The 20,481-nt window shown below is 36.2% G+C and overlaps 1 protein-coding gene across 3 annotated transcripts in view; it reads right to left on the minus strand.

The window, feature by feature from the left end:
- JAKMIP2 (janus kinase and microtubule interacting protein 2) overlaps positions 1 to 20,481 on the minus strand; it is a 95,143-nt gene that overhangs the window by 33,942 nt on the left and 40,720 nt on the right. For all 3 annotated transcript variants that reach the window (XM_039351888.1, XM_039351907.1, XM_039351896.1), the window contains exons 2-3: positions 13,637 to 13,903; positions 4,365 to 4,862 (exon numbers count right to left, since the gene is read on the minus strand). In XM_039351888.1, coding sequence (XP_039207822.1) covers positions 4,365 to 4,862; positions 13,637 to 13,765 — 627 coding nt within the window. In that variant the 5' untranslated portion in view covers positions 13,766 to 13,903. The remainder of the gene's footprint in view (positions 1 to 4,364; positions 4,863 to 13,636; positions 13,904 to 20,481) is intronic.

The following is a 20,481-nucleotide window of genomic DNA, read 5'->3' on the forward strand; positions in this document are numbered from 1 at the left end:
CTACTGATCATTTCAGTGGCTTCATCTTGCCTAATGAGAGGGCCAGCTTTGACAGTCAGAGAAACTGCATGATGATTCAAAGATCCATTGATTTATCCCCATTTGGCAGAACATTCTGGAGAAGAAAATTATTTTCATTTGACAAGAAGAAAAAACAAACACCAGATTGAATAAAAAGCTGCAGCAGTTTCTACACAGAATTTTGCACTTGAAATCTTAACAGCTGCTTTACTAAAATGAAGCAACATATTTGAATCGACTAAAATGAAGCAACATATTTGATTTATAATATTTTTAATTAGGTAAAATGTGCTTTGACCCAACAAGCATGAAAAAAGTATACGGCATGAAAGAGTATACAGGTTTCTATTCTTGGGTAATTTTAACTCAGATGCAGTGCGGTGGAACACAGGCACCTGTATCTACCCAAGATGTTACTGATGATGAACACAATATGATGGAATGCATATTGTGATGGTATGATCCAAGTTCCACCCTTTTGTTGTATAATTGTTATGATATTGCAACGCACATTTCATCATTTGCACATCTTTCTCAATGTAAACTTATGTCTAAGTGGGATGAATCCAGATCTACATCCCTGCTCTCAGTCATAGACGTTGGGGCTGACTTTGGCATTTCTTCCTGATGTTTCAATAAAAATGTTACAGATTGCTTTAATATTTGAAAAAAACAGTCACTACAGTTCTACTGTATATGGATTATTCTGAACAAGAAGGGCTTTGGTTGTAGCCAAATTCTTCTTGTCTTGCAAGTCTAAGCATGAAGTATAAATTGAAATAAAATATTAAATAAAGAAGAAAAGAAGAAAATCCTTTAAATTAGTAACAAAAATCCAAGTAGATAATTTATTTAAATCTAACTTCCCATCTTCTAGTACTCCATGTTTTTTTTATGGAGGCAGCAATTATTCCCACTTGTTGGCTTTTGAGTGCCTTTTGTTTGTTTTTACTGGAAACAATATATTCATTGTGTTATACCAGCTAATCAGGGATCACATGGTGAACATACCATCCTTCCTTGCAGGAACTGCAAACAATAAAAATACTGTCATGCCCACAATAGTAAAATACAGTGCTCAAATTTGAAAAGACATATCAAATTCAAATCAACCAAATTAAAATCCCTAATAAATATGCCAATTTTTATCTGACACAGAGTTTAAATTAGCAAATTTCCAATTGTCCACAATTAAATAATCACAACAGAGTTACCACTTTTTTTCTTGATTGGTGTATAATATCTCAGCAATACTTCTGGCTGATAGAGATATTCTTTTAGATGCTTCAATCCAGTGGTGGGATTCAGCCAGTTCGCACCAGTTTGGCAGAACCAGTAGCTAATTCTTTGTTGCCCAGGCCCAGAATGGACTTTCGGAAGTGGCATCCATACAGAGAACCGGTTGTCCACATATTTGAATCCCACCACTGCTTCAGTCCCATTTTGTTTGTTTATTTATTTGGGCTTTAAAGATCATCCATTATATGATGGATAGGAATTATTTGGGCTTTAAAGATCATCCATTATATGATGGATAGGAATTAAGTACTAGATTAGCTCCTATTGAAATGGGCTGATATCAGTGGTGGGATTCAGTCAGTTCGCACCACTTTGGCAGAACCGGTAGCTAATTTTTGTTGCCCAGGCCCAGAATGGACTTCTGGAAGCGGCATCCACACAGAGAACCGTTTGTTCACATACTTGAATCCCACCACTGGCCGATATATTATCTAGCTGCTACATTTTAGATTAGCTGAAAATTTTGATACAACTTTAAGAGTATTCTTAATCCAAAATATGTATATAATCTAAGTGTGACACAGTTTAGCTGAACTGTAAGCATTTCTGTTCTAAAGTCATCCAGCATAATTCCTGAAATTCCAATTATCCAGCTTGTTGGGGATTAGACATACACTGCCAATTTTAAACTTAATTTCAGTAGTTAGCATTGTACTTTTGCTATAATCCATCTTAGTCCAAGCAGAATGTGGAAAGGTTACACGTGCAAATAGAGATCCCATTATATACTTAAAGGTATATCTTGCTGAAAATATCTTTCTATTCTTCACTTCATTCAAAGAACTTCCTGCTGAATTGCACTGGAGCATCCCACATTCTGCCCCAACTAATCAATTAAGCTTACTTGGGTCAACAGAAGAGAGCACTGGCCTATTTGTCTTAACAAACAGGGCACATTTCCTGTCTTCTACCCCAAAAGCTGTCCTTCTGTGCCCAGTTTTGCGTTCTTTTATGATGTGTACAAGCAATAATTAAAAAGGAATGACCTCCCATCTAAACTACTGCAACATGCTCTATGTGGGGCTGCCCTTGAACAGCCTTTGGAAGCTTCAACTAGTGCGGAATGCAGCGGCACAGGGATGAAGCTAGTTACCCGGTGTATGTGATGCCACTACTTCTATTGGCTTTTAGTGTATTTCCAGGTGCAGTTCAAGGTGCTGATAGTCACTTTAAAAACTTTTCAAGGCATATTATACCCATATATCATATCTGGTCCAGCAAAATGGACATCCTCTGGGTCCCATCAGGTAAAAACCGTCAGCTGAATGGAGCCTAGAAGATGGGCCTTTTCTGCCCTATGGAACATTTTTCCTCTGGAGATTAGGTTGTCCCTGATACTGCTGATCTTTTGTAAGACCCTAAAGAACTCATTCTGTACTCAGGCCTGGGGCCCTGAGTGACTGGAGGGATATGGCTCCTGACCAAGCAGCTGATTGTTGTAGTTTTCTTGGCTGCTGTGTATTTTAATTGTTGGTACTGTATATGTATCCGTTTTTATTTTTAATCACTGTTCACTGCCCAGAATAATTTATTGTGATGGGTGGCTATATAGATTGGTTAAATAAATAAATAAATCCAAAGACGGTGATCATATTAATGAAGCATACATCTCTCCTTTTCAATTCAGCACTAGAACAGTTGCAACTGAAAATATTTTGCCTATCGGCTATCTGTGTTTCAGTTTATTGAATTTAGTAGTCCCACCTTTCTCTTTCTAGTACCTTATGGGATGCCTCAAGGGTGAATAGATTAATCTGAAGATAAATCATTTAGGTCTCTAATGAGCAATTGTTCATCACTATACACTAGCTGATCTTTCCACATAATTAAGTGACAACAGGCGAGGATCACTGTAGGAAAAATATGTCAATATTTTATGAGAGCAAGAAGAAAAAACAAAACAAAACAACCAAAATGGGAGTTCAGTAAAAATAAATTATTGCTGGATACAAACAAACAGGAAACACTATGTAGATCTTCAAGACATCTTTTAAATATAACTGGAAAGCCAGTTAGGTAGAATGGCTAAGTCATCTATCTAGTGGTTAAGACACCAAGCTAGAAAGCAAAAGGCCATGAGTTCAAGTCCTGCCTTGGCCATGAAAGTCAGCTGGGTGACCTTGGGCCAGTTACTCACTCTCAGCAAAGCTCACCTCTCAGGGTTGTTATTTTGAGGAAAATAGGAGGAAGGTATGTTGGGGATGTTCACTGCCTTGAGTTATTTGTAGAAATAATAAAGGTGGGAAATAAATAAATAATGATTTCATCCCAATAACTATTTTCCAAAACAAAAGAATCATAGGGAATATCTTATAAGAAATTAGCTGGATTGTTGGTTTTAATTCCAAAGATTTCCTCAACAGCATGTCATTCAAAACTCAGACATCAAATCTCACATACAAGTTGTAAGAGTAACAAAACATTTGTTTTTTTTTACTGAGATACAACTGTGCAAAATTCCATGGCACTTTTTCTAAACTATGCATGGGACTAAAACTTTAATGGCATGTGGAAAAGCATTTTGAAGCCAAGGAGATACACAATTGCTCATATATTAGTTGAAACACTCTTATCATTTTGTGTAATACTCATTGAGACATTTCTATAGTCACTAAACGTGTATTGTGCCAGCACAAAGCAATGCTAGCATAATCTGGGTCAATAAGATGCATGAAGATAGCTATATCCCTTTTTAGTGGCCCCTGTATATTCCCCCTCCCCTAGCTAATATGGTCATAACCCTTATTCTTGGCTCAGCCTCTTATTTTACAGTGCCATTTTGTGCCTATGTATTGATTGTTAAATGTCTTGTGCTGGTAACAATTGGAAAGATAAACTACTAATATGTTTTCTTCCACATTGATATTATAGGATAATTCCAATACACTCAGGGGCTTGCACTATGATATACTTATAATGGGTCTGGAGGGTAGAACTCTCAAATTTGGCCATCAAAACCTTTGCACGGCGTGTAATGAGAACTGCAAGAAAAGTTATGCATGTGGAGCCATAAACTTGGCTAGATATCTAGACACATTACTGACCAGCCTGCGAATATCCCTCTCACTCTCCCATTTGATCTTAGAGATTGCCTCCTGGTGGGACTGATGTTCACTCCGGAGGTCCCCAGCTTTGATCTTATCCGCCTGGATCATGTTATTCAGGGCTTCGTCCACCTGTTTCTTGGCAGACTTCAGTTCAGCGATCTCTTGCAAAAGTTTAAGGCGCTCAGAGTCAAATTGTTTCCTGGCCTCCTCACGAGCCTCAATGCTGAGGGCTGTCCGTACTTTATCGCTGGTCCCTTCCCGCAATGCATACAGGGCTGACTTGAGTCTCTGGATTTCACTGTCTCTGATTTTCATTGTCCGCGCCATTTCTTGCTCATGCTGTTTGATCAGGTTTTCCCGGACGGCTTGTAGCTCCTTCATCTTCTCCTCGTGGAGTTTAGCTTTGAGTTCAGTGATCTGCACGGTCTGTTTGCGCTGTTCTAATTCCCGGATCCGCTTTGTTTCTTGGATTTTTTCCCTTTCAAGTTTGTTCACCTACAGAGTAAGAAGAGAAAAAAGAAGAGAAAATAGATATCAGCAGCATTATCACCATCACTATCACACAGAGCCCCTAATTACACAGGATCTCCAGTTTTAGAAATGTTCGCACAAATTGCAATAGGTGCACAATTTCAAATAACTTTGAGTTGTCAAAGACACTAAAAAGCAGCTCAGAAGAGTAACTAAGGCCTACATTTTTAACCAAATCTTAGTTGAAGAGCAACCACTATAATCAATCTATTAAGAATCCAAACACGTTCTTGTAAATCCAAAGTATGCTGAAGATGCTTTTCATATAGTACATCAAATCACCATTTATATTTTTAATCCTAGGAGAATACTTAAAAAAAATCATGGCAAGAGGTTTAGTAGATCTCAAGAAGTGTATCCCAGGGAATATTAATTACCGTGAGCTCCAAATTGCCTAATCCTAAATTAAACATAATTTAAAAAAATATGCTTAAATATATATCTCAGTGTGTAAAAGCTACTCAAAATACGGGCCCTCTAAAAAAAGTCAGGAATGTTTAAAAGAGATGGAAAATATAAAAACAACAACAACATGGTGATGAAATGAAAAGAAACTATAGATTATTCATTTGATGACTTTCTGTATACAAGCTTTTTTTGTGGAGGGGAGGTGAAAGTTGGGTGAAGAAAAATTAGGGTCCCCAAGTGATAATGTAGGCTGAGATACTTATCTGTTAGGCACAGTTCCATATGGCATTTTCATCCTTATGCTGCCTTTTTTTTAATGCTATGCTTCAGCTAACCATGTGATAAATGTCATATCTAGCCTAGCCTTTAGGTAACATTTTTTTTCCTTTCATTTACCTGAAATCTGATGACAAGCCTCCTGCAGTGTGTATAAATCCCAACCTGAAATTATGGCTACAGTTTCCATTCCCTCTCTATCAGCCCAAAAGCAACATATAGTAGATCTTGCTTCCTCCACACGGAGTTCAAAAGAATCATAATGCTTGTCCTTATAAATATTTCATGGTACATTTGAAAATAACATAATGTCTTTTTGCAAGGTAAGCGGCTTTCAGCAACCACATGAGGGTAGACCACAAATGCAATGCAGCAATAACAAACACAGTTCAATAACGGAACATTTCTGGGACACCATTTTGATTTAATGTTAAGATTGACAGATTTCTGTAAACTGTTGGCTGGAAAAAGGCTTTAATTATACGTATAAGATTTTTCTTTAACTATTTGTTGAATAGCTTGGCAAATAGAGCAATAATTAGGGGAAAATGGAAGTTAAGAAGAAATGAGGAAAAAAACATGGCAGAAAAAATTGCCACTGATAACTTCAAATAAACTAACTTATATAGTAATATGGGGTGAGGCGCCTGTGACCTTTTAGATGTTTCTGAATTGCAATTCTCATAGATACATTCAGCATGACCAATGAATGCAAAGGGTGCTAGATACACCCATATTTTCTCCCAAAATGAGATTGGATCTTATATTAGTTTTTGCTCCAAAAGACACATTAGGGCTTATTTTCTGGCTAGATCTTATTTTGGGGGAAATACGGTACTAAATGCATCTGTCTGGGTTATGATCTTAACTGGGGCTTAGCTTGGAGGGTAGGGCTTATATTACAAGCATCCTGAAAAATCATGCTAGGGCTTATTTTCAGGTTAGTCTTATTTTCGGGGAAATATGGTAGTTCAGGATGACCAGTCATGTGAAAGGTTCCTTGCAGTTATACTACTACTACTACTACTACTAATAATAATAATAATAATAATAAAAAAGTTGGAAGGGGCCTTGGAGTTCATCAAGTCTAGCCCCCTGCTCAGGCAGGTAACCCTACACCATTTCGGACAAATGGCTGTCCAGTCTCTTCTTAAAAACTTCCAGTGTTGGAGCATTCACCGCTTCTGAAGGCAGGTTGTTCCACTGGTTAATTGTTCTAACTGTCAGGAAGTTTCTCCTTAGTTCTAGGTTGCTTCTCTCCTTGATTGGTTTCCATCCGTTGCTTCTTGTCCTGCCTTCAGGCACTTTGGAGAATAGCTTGACTCCCTCTTCTCTGTGGCAGCCCCTGAGATATTGGAACACTGATATCATGTCCCTTTTTGTCCTTCTCTTACCATGTCATGGTAATGTCTTTCAGAAAGAGTACAAACATCAAGGAAGACAGAAGGAACTTGGAGACAATTGTTGAGCTATTTTTTTTTAAAAAAATATGCATTTTATGCAAGCAAAATTCAGTATTTCACATGAGGAGAATAAGAGAGGAGAGCAAGAACAAAGACCAGAAGAGAATGCATGTAGAAGAGACTGTGATTATCTCTGATGAGATAAACAGGATACTCAGGAACAGGAATTTATGACTGCTTAATTTTAGCAATGCAATAGAGGTTCTTGAGATATATTTATAACCCTATTTTGATATATATTTGAAACCATATTTTATTTTATTGCATGTCTTTCATCCCATTTCATTCTAATTTGAGTAATTTCAGCAAGTTCCCCTTTTGTTTTATTCTTCAAATTATCTTCTATGACACGCCCTCTGATTGTCAATATAACTGATACAATAATCAGCCTCTGATTGTCAATACAATTTATACATTCACTGCTGTAGATTTGGAGACGTTCCAGATTATTTTATGTATATATCCTGCCAAATCCTGTGACTCATGGAGATTAATACTGTACAAGTCATTAAAATACTAGAATACAATTAAAGCCATACCCAATATAACACTATAGCATCAATAGAAATAAACAATAAATAGTTCCAAATACACTGGCAGCTATCCAATAATCTGTCTTGGAAGATTCTTTAGGTTTTGAGTCAGACAGAGGTTGACTAGCATCCTGCTTATATTTTCTTGGATCATCTTGTCATAATTCTTCAGCCTCCTTCTCTAGTTCAACCGCATTCCAGTCAGAGCTGGAAAATTCCCGTTTGTCATCACCTGGTCTTTGAAATGGTGATGCTTCATGAGCAGCTCCCTTATCTAATTCAAAGAGGCCTTGGTGGCACTGTGGTTAGAATGCAGTATTGCAGGCAAACTGTAGGAGATGATCAGGCTGAGTCTGAGGAACGGATCAAAGGCGTTATAAGTCATGAGTCCCTCTGTGCCCGCTGGAGATCTAAGTCCAGCCCAACTGAATTCCTTTCTGTTCTTAACCCCTGCACATTTCCTTTAATGATCACTTGATCAGCTTTTTGTAGAGAACTTAAGTTTGCAATAAATCTTTATACTCATTTGAACTGCCTGAATCTGCTTGACACAAACTCTGCCCACAGCCAGTAGTTCAATCCTGGCTCAGGGTGACTCAGCCTTCCATCCTTCTATCGTCAATAAATTGAGGACTCAGATTCTTGGGGGCAATATGCTGACATTTTTAACTGCTCAGAGAGTGCTGTAAAGCACCACGAGGGAGTATATAAGTCTAAGTGCTATTGTTATTACTATTTTTATTTATTTATTTTTATTCTGCCTTTATTATCTATACAAATAAGACAGCAAACTTATCCAACATTCCCTCCTCCTATTTTTCTCATAACAACAACCCTGTGAGATGGGCTGGATTAAGAGACAGTTACATGTCCCACCATTTAACTAACATTGATTCATGATACAGTAATATGTTAATTTGGGTAACTGTGTTCAAGTTGTAATCATTCAAAAATGAAGTAAAGACAGGGACACTTTTTATCACATATTTCATGGTTCAGTAATGGAAAAAGTTTTCGCGTTTAGTTCTGGTGACCCTAGCAGAGATAAAGTGTCCATTTTAATGTAGTTTGGGGTAAGTTGGAATTTACTGTTTTGTTGTAAAAAAAATTAGTATGTACATTAAGTCACTTGCTTTCTGTAAAATAAGGACCTAAGAATTAAGAACAAATATCATGTGAGGTAGAAGAATTAAATATTTTTAAAAAATGTATTAAAACAGAAACAAAAATACATTTTGGAAGTAAGGAATGTCATTGTTGCAAGAGATTACCCTATGCCAGAAAAATGGGAAATCCTGACAACCCCCCAAATATGTCACTAATATGAAATTCTGTTTTTTTTTTCAACTGTTCTCAAATTTTGGATGAATATTATATAGATGGTTTGCATACAAGCAATATACTGATGTCCCCCACAAAACTGCTAGGCCAAAATTCCCAGCAAGGCATTTATTTAAATCTAACACCTTCTAAAATATGTAGCAAAACATTTTAGCTCTTCCTACCATGTTGAACAACATTGCCACTGACTCTGGGCTTGTTATTATGGATGCCTCCAGATTGGAGGTTCCTAGAAAATTAAAAGCATTCTGCAATTATTTTGTACTTTCAAAAATTACTTTTGGTAATAAAAAAAATTGAAAATATGTTGTGAAATATATAACATTGGTTCATGTTCGGGTTCATGCCTAGGTAATGGCAAACCATTTCCAAAATACCTTGCCCAAAACACCTGTAGAGACTACTTCAGGTAGTCACTAATACTCAGAAACTGACTTGAAGGTACAGAAACACATAAGAGCATAATGAATGCTGATCTGCTTTCAGTCTAACTTTTTTCAGAAAGTATTTATGGACATAAAATGGGGTGATTTCCTGGTAGATTTTTCTAAGTTTCTTGAAAAAAAAAGGTTTACACTCTTTTTAACAAGGAAAGAAATGGATTAAAAATAATTGCTTAGTTTTCCTTTGTTCATTTTTATGACATTTGCAAGGGATGGTTCCCAGCCAAGGCTACAGCCAGAGGCTGTAATACTACCACTAGCTTAGATACCACCACTAGCTTCAATATATTTCATTGCATTCATATGTTCCATATATTTATATGTTCTTCTTAGTTAATGAGTGTGCACCTATTTTTATGGTATTATGGTTTAAACTAAGTAGGAGTGCATTCATTTATAGTGGTTCTTAATAAAGCCCTTAGTAGTATAAGGCCTGGTCATCTAAAGGACCATCTATTTCCTGTTGCTTTTGCCCAGCTATATGACTAGGCACTGTTGGCATGCTCCAGGTCCCACCCATTACAGTGTCACCTAATGAGTACAGCATGTCTTCTCTATTGCAGTTCCTGCCTTTGCAACCACATCCCCACCCTCAAAATATCTCTGGCCCCCATCTTACCTAGATTCAAGAGCCATGAAACCTGGCTCTTTCTTCGAATCTTGGGTTAGAGTGGCAGGTCCTGCATGATAACATCTTTTAATGATCCATTTTTCTTCTGGCATTTGGATGTGTGTGTGATTGTTTTTGTTGTATATCACACATAGTTATTATAGAGTTGGAGAGCCAAATAAACAAATAAATGTGAAAGATCAGGAAAGGACAGAATATCTCTGTGTGGTCTTTAACACATTAGTCATTCTAACCTCTTGGCATTTAGCTTTGGCTCTTTAGACACAGTCACATTTTGTTCAGGATTTGGGGGAGCCTCTTAAACAAAGTTTGTTTAGGAAGTGGCAGTTAAGAAGAAAAGAATGAAAAATGCATGAATGAAGATCGGCTTGGGCAATGTTGGACGCAGCCCAGAATACAATTTAAGGAAAGAAAAGGATCTCATTTAATCTTTTGTTTCAGAATACATGAGACTGCTATCCATGGGCAGCTTTCTCGTTATTACAAAAATTAAAAAGTAACTATGATGAATAACACAATTTTTTTCTCTTCTACTTAAACTTCCACTGACCCAGAACAATGCCTATTAGATGCAGATTTTGTTGCCCAGGTGCCGAAAATATTTCAATTTTTTTTTTTGATAACTAGGACGTCCAAACATCTTTAATGGTAGAAAAACAGAGAGATAACTTGAGAATCAATTTCTTTTAATATTTAATTCTTAGCATAAAAAGTTATCTGGGCAGATGAAAATGTAGCATTCATCAAATTAACCTGCTCCCACCCCTGCCTTCTAGAATCTGGGCAATTATACCATAGCTCTTAAATAAATCAGCCAATTTCTGTCTGAGTGCTAAAACATTGATATCAATGACGAAAAATGAATAAGCATTCAAGACTGCAGCAGAACTTCTATGTATAGATAAAGTACAGGATTATGCACTGATTTTTATTCACTTGACATGATTTCTGTTATTAAAATGGACTGCAAATTGAACCTTGACAGTCTTATGGAAGGATAAAGTGGGCAGTGTTATGGGATACGTTAGCCTGTAGCTAAGTACCAAGCCCAAGAGCATTTTTCTTTCATCCCAATTGTCCTATAGTGCAAGAAACTGATATCCACAAAATTATCCTCTGAGGTAAATGATAAATAACCAACCCTTAAAGGTTTTCATGAAGAAAGACGTTGTGCAAGCTAAAAAACTGCTGCTCAGTTATGGAGTCTAATGGTGGCTTAGATTTGTTTTCCCAGAAAAAGAATGATTACTGGCAAAAGAATGAAAAAGTCTGGGTCACAGAAGTCAATTACCTCTCTTTGGAAAAAGGAGAAGAAAAATCTACTTCAAAAGAGAATAGTTTCAAAACCAGTTTTGTTGTCTGAAGGACTGAAGATGACAGCCAAAAAAGAAAAAAAGATTTTTACTAAAAAAGCATGATCCATAGACAAAACAAAATGAGGTAAAAGAGAATGCAGAGGTAATACAAGGACCTGAGTGGGGAAGATAGGAGATAATTTCTGTAAATGCTGTCTTATTTAACAACAGCAATAATAACAACACACCACTACAATTTAATGCAACCTTTAAGAAAAGATGAGCAGTACAACCCAGGCAAAGGATTGGACTGTCTCTCTGAAAAATTCTGGTGGGGGTGGGATAATATGAATGATGGGGCATTGAAGAGGAAAGCCTCGCATCATATTTTGTTTTAATTGTTTTTATGATTGTTCACCATTCAGAGTCACTGGTTTGAGATGGGGCGACAATGCAAATTGAATGGATGAATAAAAGATAAATTTCACAAAACGTCCTTATATCATTATTTTATCCTTACTGAAAAAGTCAAGGAAAGAAGGTTCCTGTCCTGTTTTAGCTCAACAATGCAATAGATGTAGATGGTATGGAATCTTTTTCTTCCTCCAGGGAAGGAAAAGTGAAAGCTATTTCTCTTGCTGTGCACAAAAGAATATGTCAGCCATGCCCAAACAGAGGTGACCTTGTAAGTGCTCCCGGAAAAAAAAGCATCCCAAGAAAATCTCCAGCCACTTTAGACTCCTTAAATGCTCCCAGTTGAGAACAGCCTTTCACAGGACAGCTCTGCTTGTTCCAACTGGGTGATATGCAGGAAAGCAAAGTCAACTTCTTGAATATCTTGCATGGACAACTAGGCTTCATTGTTTATTAAATGGCCAGTCTTTCCTCAAACAACCGTTTCAGAACAGGGCACAGGAATATTGTGCAGAATATCCTGTCAAGCAGAACCCAGAGATGCTGTGAAGTTTAATTGACACTGAAGTACTTGTCCACCATACAGTAATGCGTATACAGCAGTGGGAAAATTGTCAGAAGAAAACATTTCCTTCAGACTCATCACAAAAGTCATTTTCTAAAATATGCAAAATAAAGTTTTAATGAACTAGAAATTCTTTGGAACAAAGTACTTTGGACTGATGAAACAAAAATTGAATTGTTTAGTTGCTGCCACAAAAATATATATATCTGGAAAGTAAGGGCAAAGCATTTGAAGAATATTTGTCAGTCATTAAGCACAGGACTGGCTCAAGTTATGTGGCCATCAGTGGCATAGGAAATATTGTGCAGGTGGAAGAAGGAATGGATCAGCTAGATATCAATATATTCTAGAAGCTCAATCAGTGAAAAAAGTAAAACTAAAACAGTAAGACAACAATCTGAAAATCTATGAAGAGATTCCAACACATAGCACATACAAGGGTATTTAAACATACTTCTAAGCTAGAATAGTTCTGTGAGGAAAAATGGAAAAAATTCCTAAAGTACAAACAAACAAACACTTAATTGATTACAAGAAACATTTGAAAACTATTTTTCTGCAAACAGAGATGTTAAAAGTATTTATGCAACGTGTTCCTCATTAAGCAACCATCAAGGAAGAAACCACTCTCTAACTGCTTTCCAACCAAGATTGCTAAATAAAAGCAATCAGCAAACACTATTCACCATACATCAATGATGTTATCCAGGCTGGTAATAAAATGTCTGTGAGAAAACAACCAAACTCAAGAACATCAAGAATCCTATATTTCTGTAATTATGAGGAACATATATAGTATATATCAGGGGTGTCAAACTCGCAATGTCATGTGACGTGTTGCGATGTATTGTGACATTTTTTCCATTGCCGGCAATAGGGAGGGTGCGGTTTCGGCATGATGCATCCGGCCCATGGGCCAGCAGTTTGACACCTCTGGTATATATGTATACATGTGCTTAGTATAAACATGCTACTTGTTCCTTATAGGAGATGTGGTTTTTTCCCACATTTTTGTTTTGTATGATCCTTTGTATGATTCCCTTCCCCAACAGGTAATAAAAACATTACACGCAATTTTATTTCTTTAGAAAAATATTTTAGTTTTAGACAGAAATCTTTCTGTACTGAGCTACAGTAAAATGACAATAGGTGGAAAACAAGTATGCTCTGGAGACGAGTATTAATCCGGCTATAATTCATTGGTTGAATTCCCCTTTATGTTTACTCTGGAAAATGTTAGCAATAAATAAAATGTATTTTTCCAGTATTCTTCCTTCCTTCCAGAATGAAGTGAGCAAACTTTAGTTCACAATTTGCGATGCAACCATTATTTAAATCCCCTAGCATTTGCTATCAGTGCTTTACTCACTTTAGACTTCTCTTGATGAAGCTCGATTTGAATATCTGTCAGCTTAGTCCTGAGATCTTCGTTAGCAGCTTGTAAGGACATAATCAGTACTTCGGGCTTTTCAGCCTTGCTGCGTCCTTTTTTGGACATGGCTGTTTGTAATTGTAAATCTGTGTGTGAGAATTCTTTTTCAAATTGAAATATCCATTTTTTTTATTTCTTTCCATCCAATATGTTGTGGCATCTACAAGGTGACATTACATCTTCTCATTAGCTCCTTGGGCAGTCCTGTCAAAAATGATACAGAATTTGATATTTGTTAGTGAAAATGAAACGACTAACAACAACAACAAAAAAAGAGATCAAGATTAGTTTGCAAAATTCATGGCCTGAGATTTCATCCAAGTATCAGTTTAGGCCTACACTGCTTTCTTTATAGGCAAAGAAAGTTGAATATTGCCATCTACTTGGGAAAATAAGTCCAAGTTTATTTGGGTTTGGTATTAGGAAGGAACATTGCTTTTAATGCAAAATGATTTCCACAATAACATTTTATTTTTTGACTTAATGACGGACTAAACTTCACCAAAACTAATCTTGTTCCTTTTCATAGAGATAATATAATGCAAAACCAGCACAGGATTAGCAATACCTCAGTTCTAGTATTAATACAGAAATAGAAACAATCAAACAAAACAAAACAAAACAGTTGATGACTTGTGTGTTCATATCTTTTCTTTTTTCATATCTACAATAAATCAAATTGTATTTAGGTCCATGATGTTTCTAAATGTAATAAAGCCAGTTTGGTATAGTGATTACACTAGGAGACCATGAGTTCTCATTCTGCCTTAAGCACAAAGTCTGCTGGGTGAGCTTGGGCCAGTCAACTTCTTTCAATCCTAGAAATGAGGCAATGGCAAACCACTTCTGAAAGTGAGAACTTCAGAAGTCTATGCAGTTTTCAAGAATCAGACACAATTGAATGGTAGTGGAAAAAGAATCTGTGAACGCAGAAACTTTCTATAACTTTGACATAAATCTATTTCAGCATGGTTGGTGAAGGTTTTCGTCCTCACATTTGGAATCTCCCCACTGTATCAATTTCAGATTTGAAGCAGACTTCAAAAAGGCCCACCAAAGAAATAAATATGGTTTTCAATTACCAAAGAATGTTAAATACAATTCGGATTGATGAAGTTTTTAAAAATATATTTAAGAGATGTAGGATTTCATTCCTTGATTTCCACTGAGAATCATTTAGCTTTCAGTAAATTATTTGATACACTTAATTAATTGTAGGCTTGGTGAAAGATCTGTGATTAGTAAGAAACCAGCTACATTTACCTGTCATTTTAAAGATATACAGTATGTGCGTTTTAATATGCACCATCTATGCATGCAGCTGAAGCAATGGATGTACTAATGGAGGGAAGCGATGAAGAAACGGGATGGGAGAAGAAGGGTAAAGGCAAAAAGAGCTTTGCACATCCCAGTGTCTTAACTGTGGGGCTTATGCATGCTTTTCTATATATATTTCCTCAACTAGCACTAGTCATGTTTGAGGGTAGAAGGTTCATTCTCTGAGCTTGAGGGTTGGTTTCCAAACATTTCGTTACCAGGCTAGGTAACATCTTCAGTGGCGTTTAGGGTTAGGGTCTGTCAGTGTTCTATTTATATAAGGGCTTCAGGTGTAGGAATGTCAAGTTTGTGTCTTGTGATGGGCTAGGTGTGAGTCATTAGATGGTTGGAGAGTAGGTCAGGAGTGAGTGGGAGGCTGGTAATGGGCCTTGTGCTGGGAAATTTATATCAGGTCAAAGGTAGAAGGTGGAAGATAAACTGCTGGGGGTGGGGAAGAGGGGCTTGACGGTTGGTGCTGTCTCCGGATGGCTGGTCAATTGATTTGGATTCTGAGGGTCATGTTCAAAGGAACATTCTAGTCATATTCCTTTGAAGGACTAGAGTTACTACAGGGGACATCTGCAACAAGGAGGAAAAGAGGGCTCTGACTTGTGTACATTTTGACATCATACAAGGTTTGCTGCTGCTGCTGCCGATCATCAGTAATAACTTAAAGCAATGTTCTATTCCTTTAAAAGTTTACAGCTGAGGCTTCCGGTTCCGATTTCATGGCGGTGCGGTCGAGCGAAGGGCGTTGTCCCTTTGCTGATCGAGTTTCCCCTGCCAGTAGATGCCTTAGAGGGTCAAAAAGACGCTCTGGAGGAGTGTCTACCATTGAGGAGGCTTCTCGGATAGTTGCAGAGAAGCGGTGGCGTCCTCTGTGCCCTGAGTATCTCCTTTTGGCCGACAGGGTAAAGATCGGCCAGTAAAATGGCTGATCATTTAGCTGTGCCAACCTTAAGCCATAAGATTATCTAAGCAAGCAGACCCACCGTGGAAGATTCGGTGGGATTTTTTTTACCTCTATTTTCTTTTTTTTTCCTATGAAAAGTTTTTTTTTCTGGAATTATTCCCCTTTTTGTTGAAGCAGCATTTTAAATGGGGGGAAGTGAAGCTTAAGAAAAGGACGAAACCTATTTTTGTTTTAATGGCTGATTTTATTTTTGAATACTTTGGAGACCCCAAAATTTTTCTTTTAGAGAGACTTAAGAAGCTATGCATCTGGAGAGTATTATTTTTTCTTATTTTTTATGTTTTCCAAAAAGACTGATTATTTGTAACTTTGATTACTCATTGGGGGACATCTGCTGGAATTACATATTGCTCTTGCTATTTTTTTCTTTTCTCTTGGAATTTGCATAAAGGAAATAGACTAAGAAATTTGGGAGGAGATGGATATTGAGTGACTGTGTTTAAATATAGTTTCCCCCCAAAAGAGAATGTCTTCAAATATGATAAAAATGGAGGAAACCCATTCAGATTTTATTTATAAATATATTTTGGATAAGATCTTACAGTATACGGAGATGATAATTGCTTGTAAAAAGGAGATTTCTTTACATCGACAAAGTCAAGCACAAGCTTTAAGTGAAACTGTAGTTTGTATTTAAAAGACTTGCTCTCAGTTTACTGAGATGGAAGAAGCAAATGTACAGTTGGATTTGCAATCGATACCGGGAAAAAGCCTTGATATAAATGGTCAGATGACCTATAATATGGAAATGGAGGAGCTTACTTCAGAAGATCAAGCTGATTTGCAGATACCATTTGATTTTCTGAGAGAGGAAAAACTATTGGAAGAAGAGCAAAACTTGACTAAAAAGGACTATACCCAAAACCAGATTTCAACTAAAGTTTATGCAACCTTGAAAAAGATGGGAAAATGACGTTTTGCAATGAGCTTTTCAGAATGACTATAAATCTTATACCAGCCTAAGAAAATGGATAATGGGAGACCTCTTGCTCCTATGCACAGTGTGGCAGGAGACAATGGGAGAGCTATTTGCGAAACTAGAGGCTCGACTATGGAAACCTATTTGGAATAGAAGGAAACCCAGAATAAGATATAAATATTAAATTTGAGAGGATAATTATGGATGGTAAAGGTTTTATAATGATTTGGACTGTCTGGGATTTGGTTTGTGTTAAATGGGAGGCTATTATGAAATGATTTAGAATTTAATATTGAAGTATAGCAAGAATATGTGTTCTTTTTTGTGTGTATGTTTTTCTTTTTTTTTCTTTTCCCATTTGTGGTTTTTGTTTTGGAATGAGATGGAATTAATAATTGGAGAATTATTGAAAAAGAAAAGAAATATAGTTGAGAAATGTAGGAATTTAGTTTTGAAGCTAATATGCTTAAATAAGAGAAATTTGGGCACCCTGAAATACTTAAATAATTAGGCTAGCTTAAATTTAAATATTTGGAAAAATTAATAAAGTTTAAAACAGGATCTTTGGGATAGATAAGGAGCTTTCGTAAAAGATTATTGACTAATGAAATTTATATCTGGCAATATACTTAATGAAAATTTGTGTTAGAAATGTACTAATGAGATTCCAATAATTTAAATAGATAGAGAACGTTGGTTTTGATTTAAGCATTTAATTTATATATAGCTACATATTAAAGAATGAATTGGCTATAGGATTGTATTAATTTGATTATTATATTGATATTGAGCGGTTGAAAGTTTTTATTGATTAAGGAAATTTATATTTAGATATATTAATGAATGAATTTATTTGAATTTAATTGATTATAATTTCTACATAGATAGGGAAGTTTTAAGAAATATTGTGTGAATTGTATATATATATATATATATATATATATATATATATATATATATATATATATATATATATATATATATGTTATTGTTTTCTTTTTGTAATTGACCACCATATCTCCAGCTGGTTGTTAAGCTTCTGTTGGTGTAAAATGGAAAAATAATAAAAATTGTTTATAAAATAAAATAAAATAAAAAGGTTACAGCTGAGATAAGAGTGGTTTGGTTTTTTTGGCACAGTTCAACCTTAGTTTTCCTGGACACATGTACCACTTCTATTTGTTACAAGCACCGCTCAAGGGGAAGATAAAGGGAAGCTATACCTGCTGTGTCTTCCAGGGGTTCTTAACCTTGGCAACTTTAAGATTTGTGGACTTCTGAGGAATTCTGGGAGTTGAACAAGTCTTAAAGTTGCCAAGGTTGAGAACCCCTGCAAGAAAGGTATTCAGATCTTCTGTAAATACTGTGTAGCGTGAGGGACTACATTATTAGTATGAAATATTATCCTCTTGGGGAAACAACATAAATTACAACCGGGTGTTTTTTTTTTCAGGCTGCACTTGGGAAGTAGGCACACTCCAAACCCTGGGAAGGGACAAAATTAATTTAGGTATGATTTATGTTCAGTGTATGTAGTATTAAGTTTAGTTGCTCTGATCACATCCCTTGTATTTAGTTACTTTCCTCTTCTGACCCATTACAATTATAATTCTGTGGCTACTTTTGTAGAGACTTTTGAAGGCTTTTTGGGTATTGTTTTTAGCCCAGAGTTTCATGTTATTTGAACTCCTATTTTATTGTGCTAGGACAGTTTGTCTTGTATACATTGCAATGGAACTTGCAAAGGATTTATATTAAATGATCAGTCATGATGTCAGAATATAAATTTTTCAATCATTTAGAAAGAAATGTATGCTCTATGCGAAGCTTGCTTGATTAAATTAATTTTACCCTTATACTAGTGTAACTGAAAGACTCTGAATTTAAGTTGGTCACTCAAGCATAAAAGAGCAGATAGAAATATATGTTCTCTCTCACACACTTAGACAAAAATCCTATACAGTGTCCAGCTTCTGCAGTTTATTAACTTAAAGATGTCAACTTCAATTGAAACCATTGTGAATATTTCCCCCTCTCCGGTAAATATATACAGTATACACAATACATGTAAAAGAAAGTGCCTCCATTAATTGATGTACTGACTGCATGTTGCAACTAACTTACCAGTGCAATATAAATAAATATCCTTGCAGATGAAAAGGCTGCAATAACAAGAAACGGGGAGGGGGGGAGAATATGGAGAGGAGGAGAAGGGAAGAGAGAAAGACAGGGAGGAGAGATACTAATATACCAAGAGGGCTAAATTTACCAGACAACTAGGCAGTCTTAACTAACAGCTATTTGTCTGAGTGAATATAAGATCCAATTAACTCATTATTTTAGGAATTTAGTAAATGTGTTTACTTAAAATTAAGCAATTATAGCACTTTCCTTTTAGCAATCCTTCCCAGTTCCCATCCATGCAAATATGTTGGCAGCCAGTGCTTAAATCTCAGATACCAGAAAGCAAATCAAAAGACCCCCATATTTGTTCTGTTTTTGAACAGTTGGGCTGAAAATAACAGAACTTTTTATGTCTGAAAAACTGTTGGAAACCTCTGCTGGAGACAGATTTGTCACAGTTCTGTTACTGTCAACCATCAATATATTCCACTGTGGTTAATTAAATGTGCAAAGCCATTCCTTTGTTCAGATTAATTCTAGTGTTGATGTTGTTGCTAGAGAATCTGTGCTTCTGAAGTATGATAGGACTATCACTACCAGCTTCTTGTACAGTGTCCTGTTTGCTAATTTAGTGATTTGCAGTGTTATGGTCTATATAATATTAAAGCAATATTCTTTCTCTTTCTCTGAGAGAGAAACGGAAGCAAAAAGAAGATGAAATTTCCATAGACCTGTGATGTATTCATTGATGGAAAGGAAAATACAAATACAAACACGCCAGAGTAAAAAGGAACAATGGGAAACAAAAGATAAATCCGCCAAGTGATGCTTGTTTAAAACTAGTGGTTTCAGTAGCATCACATAACTCCATTATGGCAGAAGGTCCTCCCCACAATTTAAATATCCTAATACCGCTGCAGATGGCACACAGTGCCAACTGCATTCCTGCAATATGAATATTGCTTACTATGCTGGATAGGCTGTTTTAAGGTCAATCTATTATAAGGGAACATTGGCCCATAAAAGACAGATGTTTTTGCTTCTGCAATAAGATAGCTTGGCTATTTGTGCCTAAGGGCATAAAGAATGCTGATTAAACATTATTGCCACACATATGGAATATCTCAGGGCTACCCAGACAGAATGAAGACAAGTGAAAGTACACAATATGAATGTTGATTTGCTGGAGAAAAGCTATGTACTACAGAAGAAGGAAAGAGAGAGGGGGGGGGGAAGAGGGAGAGAGAGAAGAAATATTAAATTAGAGATAGACAGTGAATCTGAGTTGCCTTCATACAAATGTACTTTTCCCACTTTTTAATCAGATATAAAATTTTAATTTTCCCTATCTTTGTATACAGAGCTGTACTTGGCATCTATTTGCTTATGAATGTATTCAATCACATGCCACACAAAACACACTAGACTTCAACATAAATGCTATAAGTA

This window comes from Crotalus tigris, unplaced genomic scaffold, assembly GCF_016545835.1.
Source record: "Crotalus tigris isolate CLP2741 ecotype Arizona unplaced genomic scaffold, ASM1654583v1 scf7180000017568.12009008, whole genome shotgun sequence".
NCBI lineage: Eukaryota > Metazoa > Chordata > Lepidosauria > Squamata > Viperidae > Crotalus > Crotalus tigris.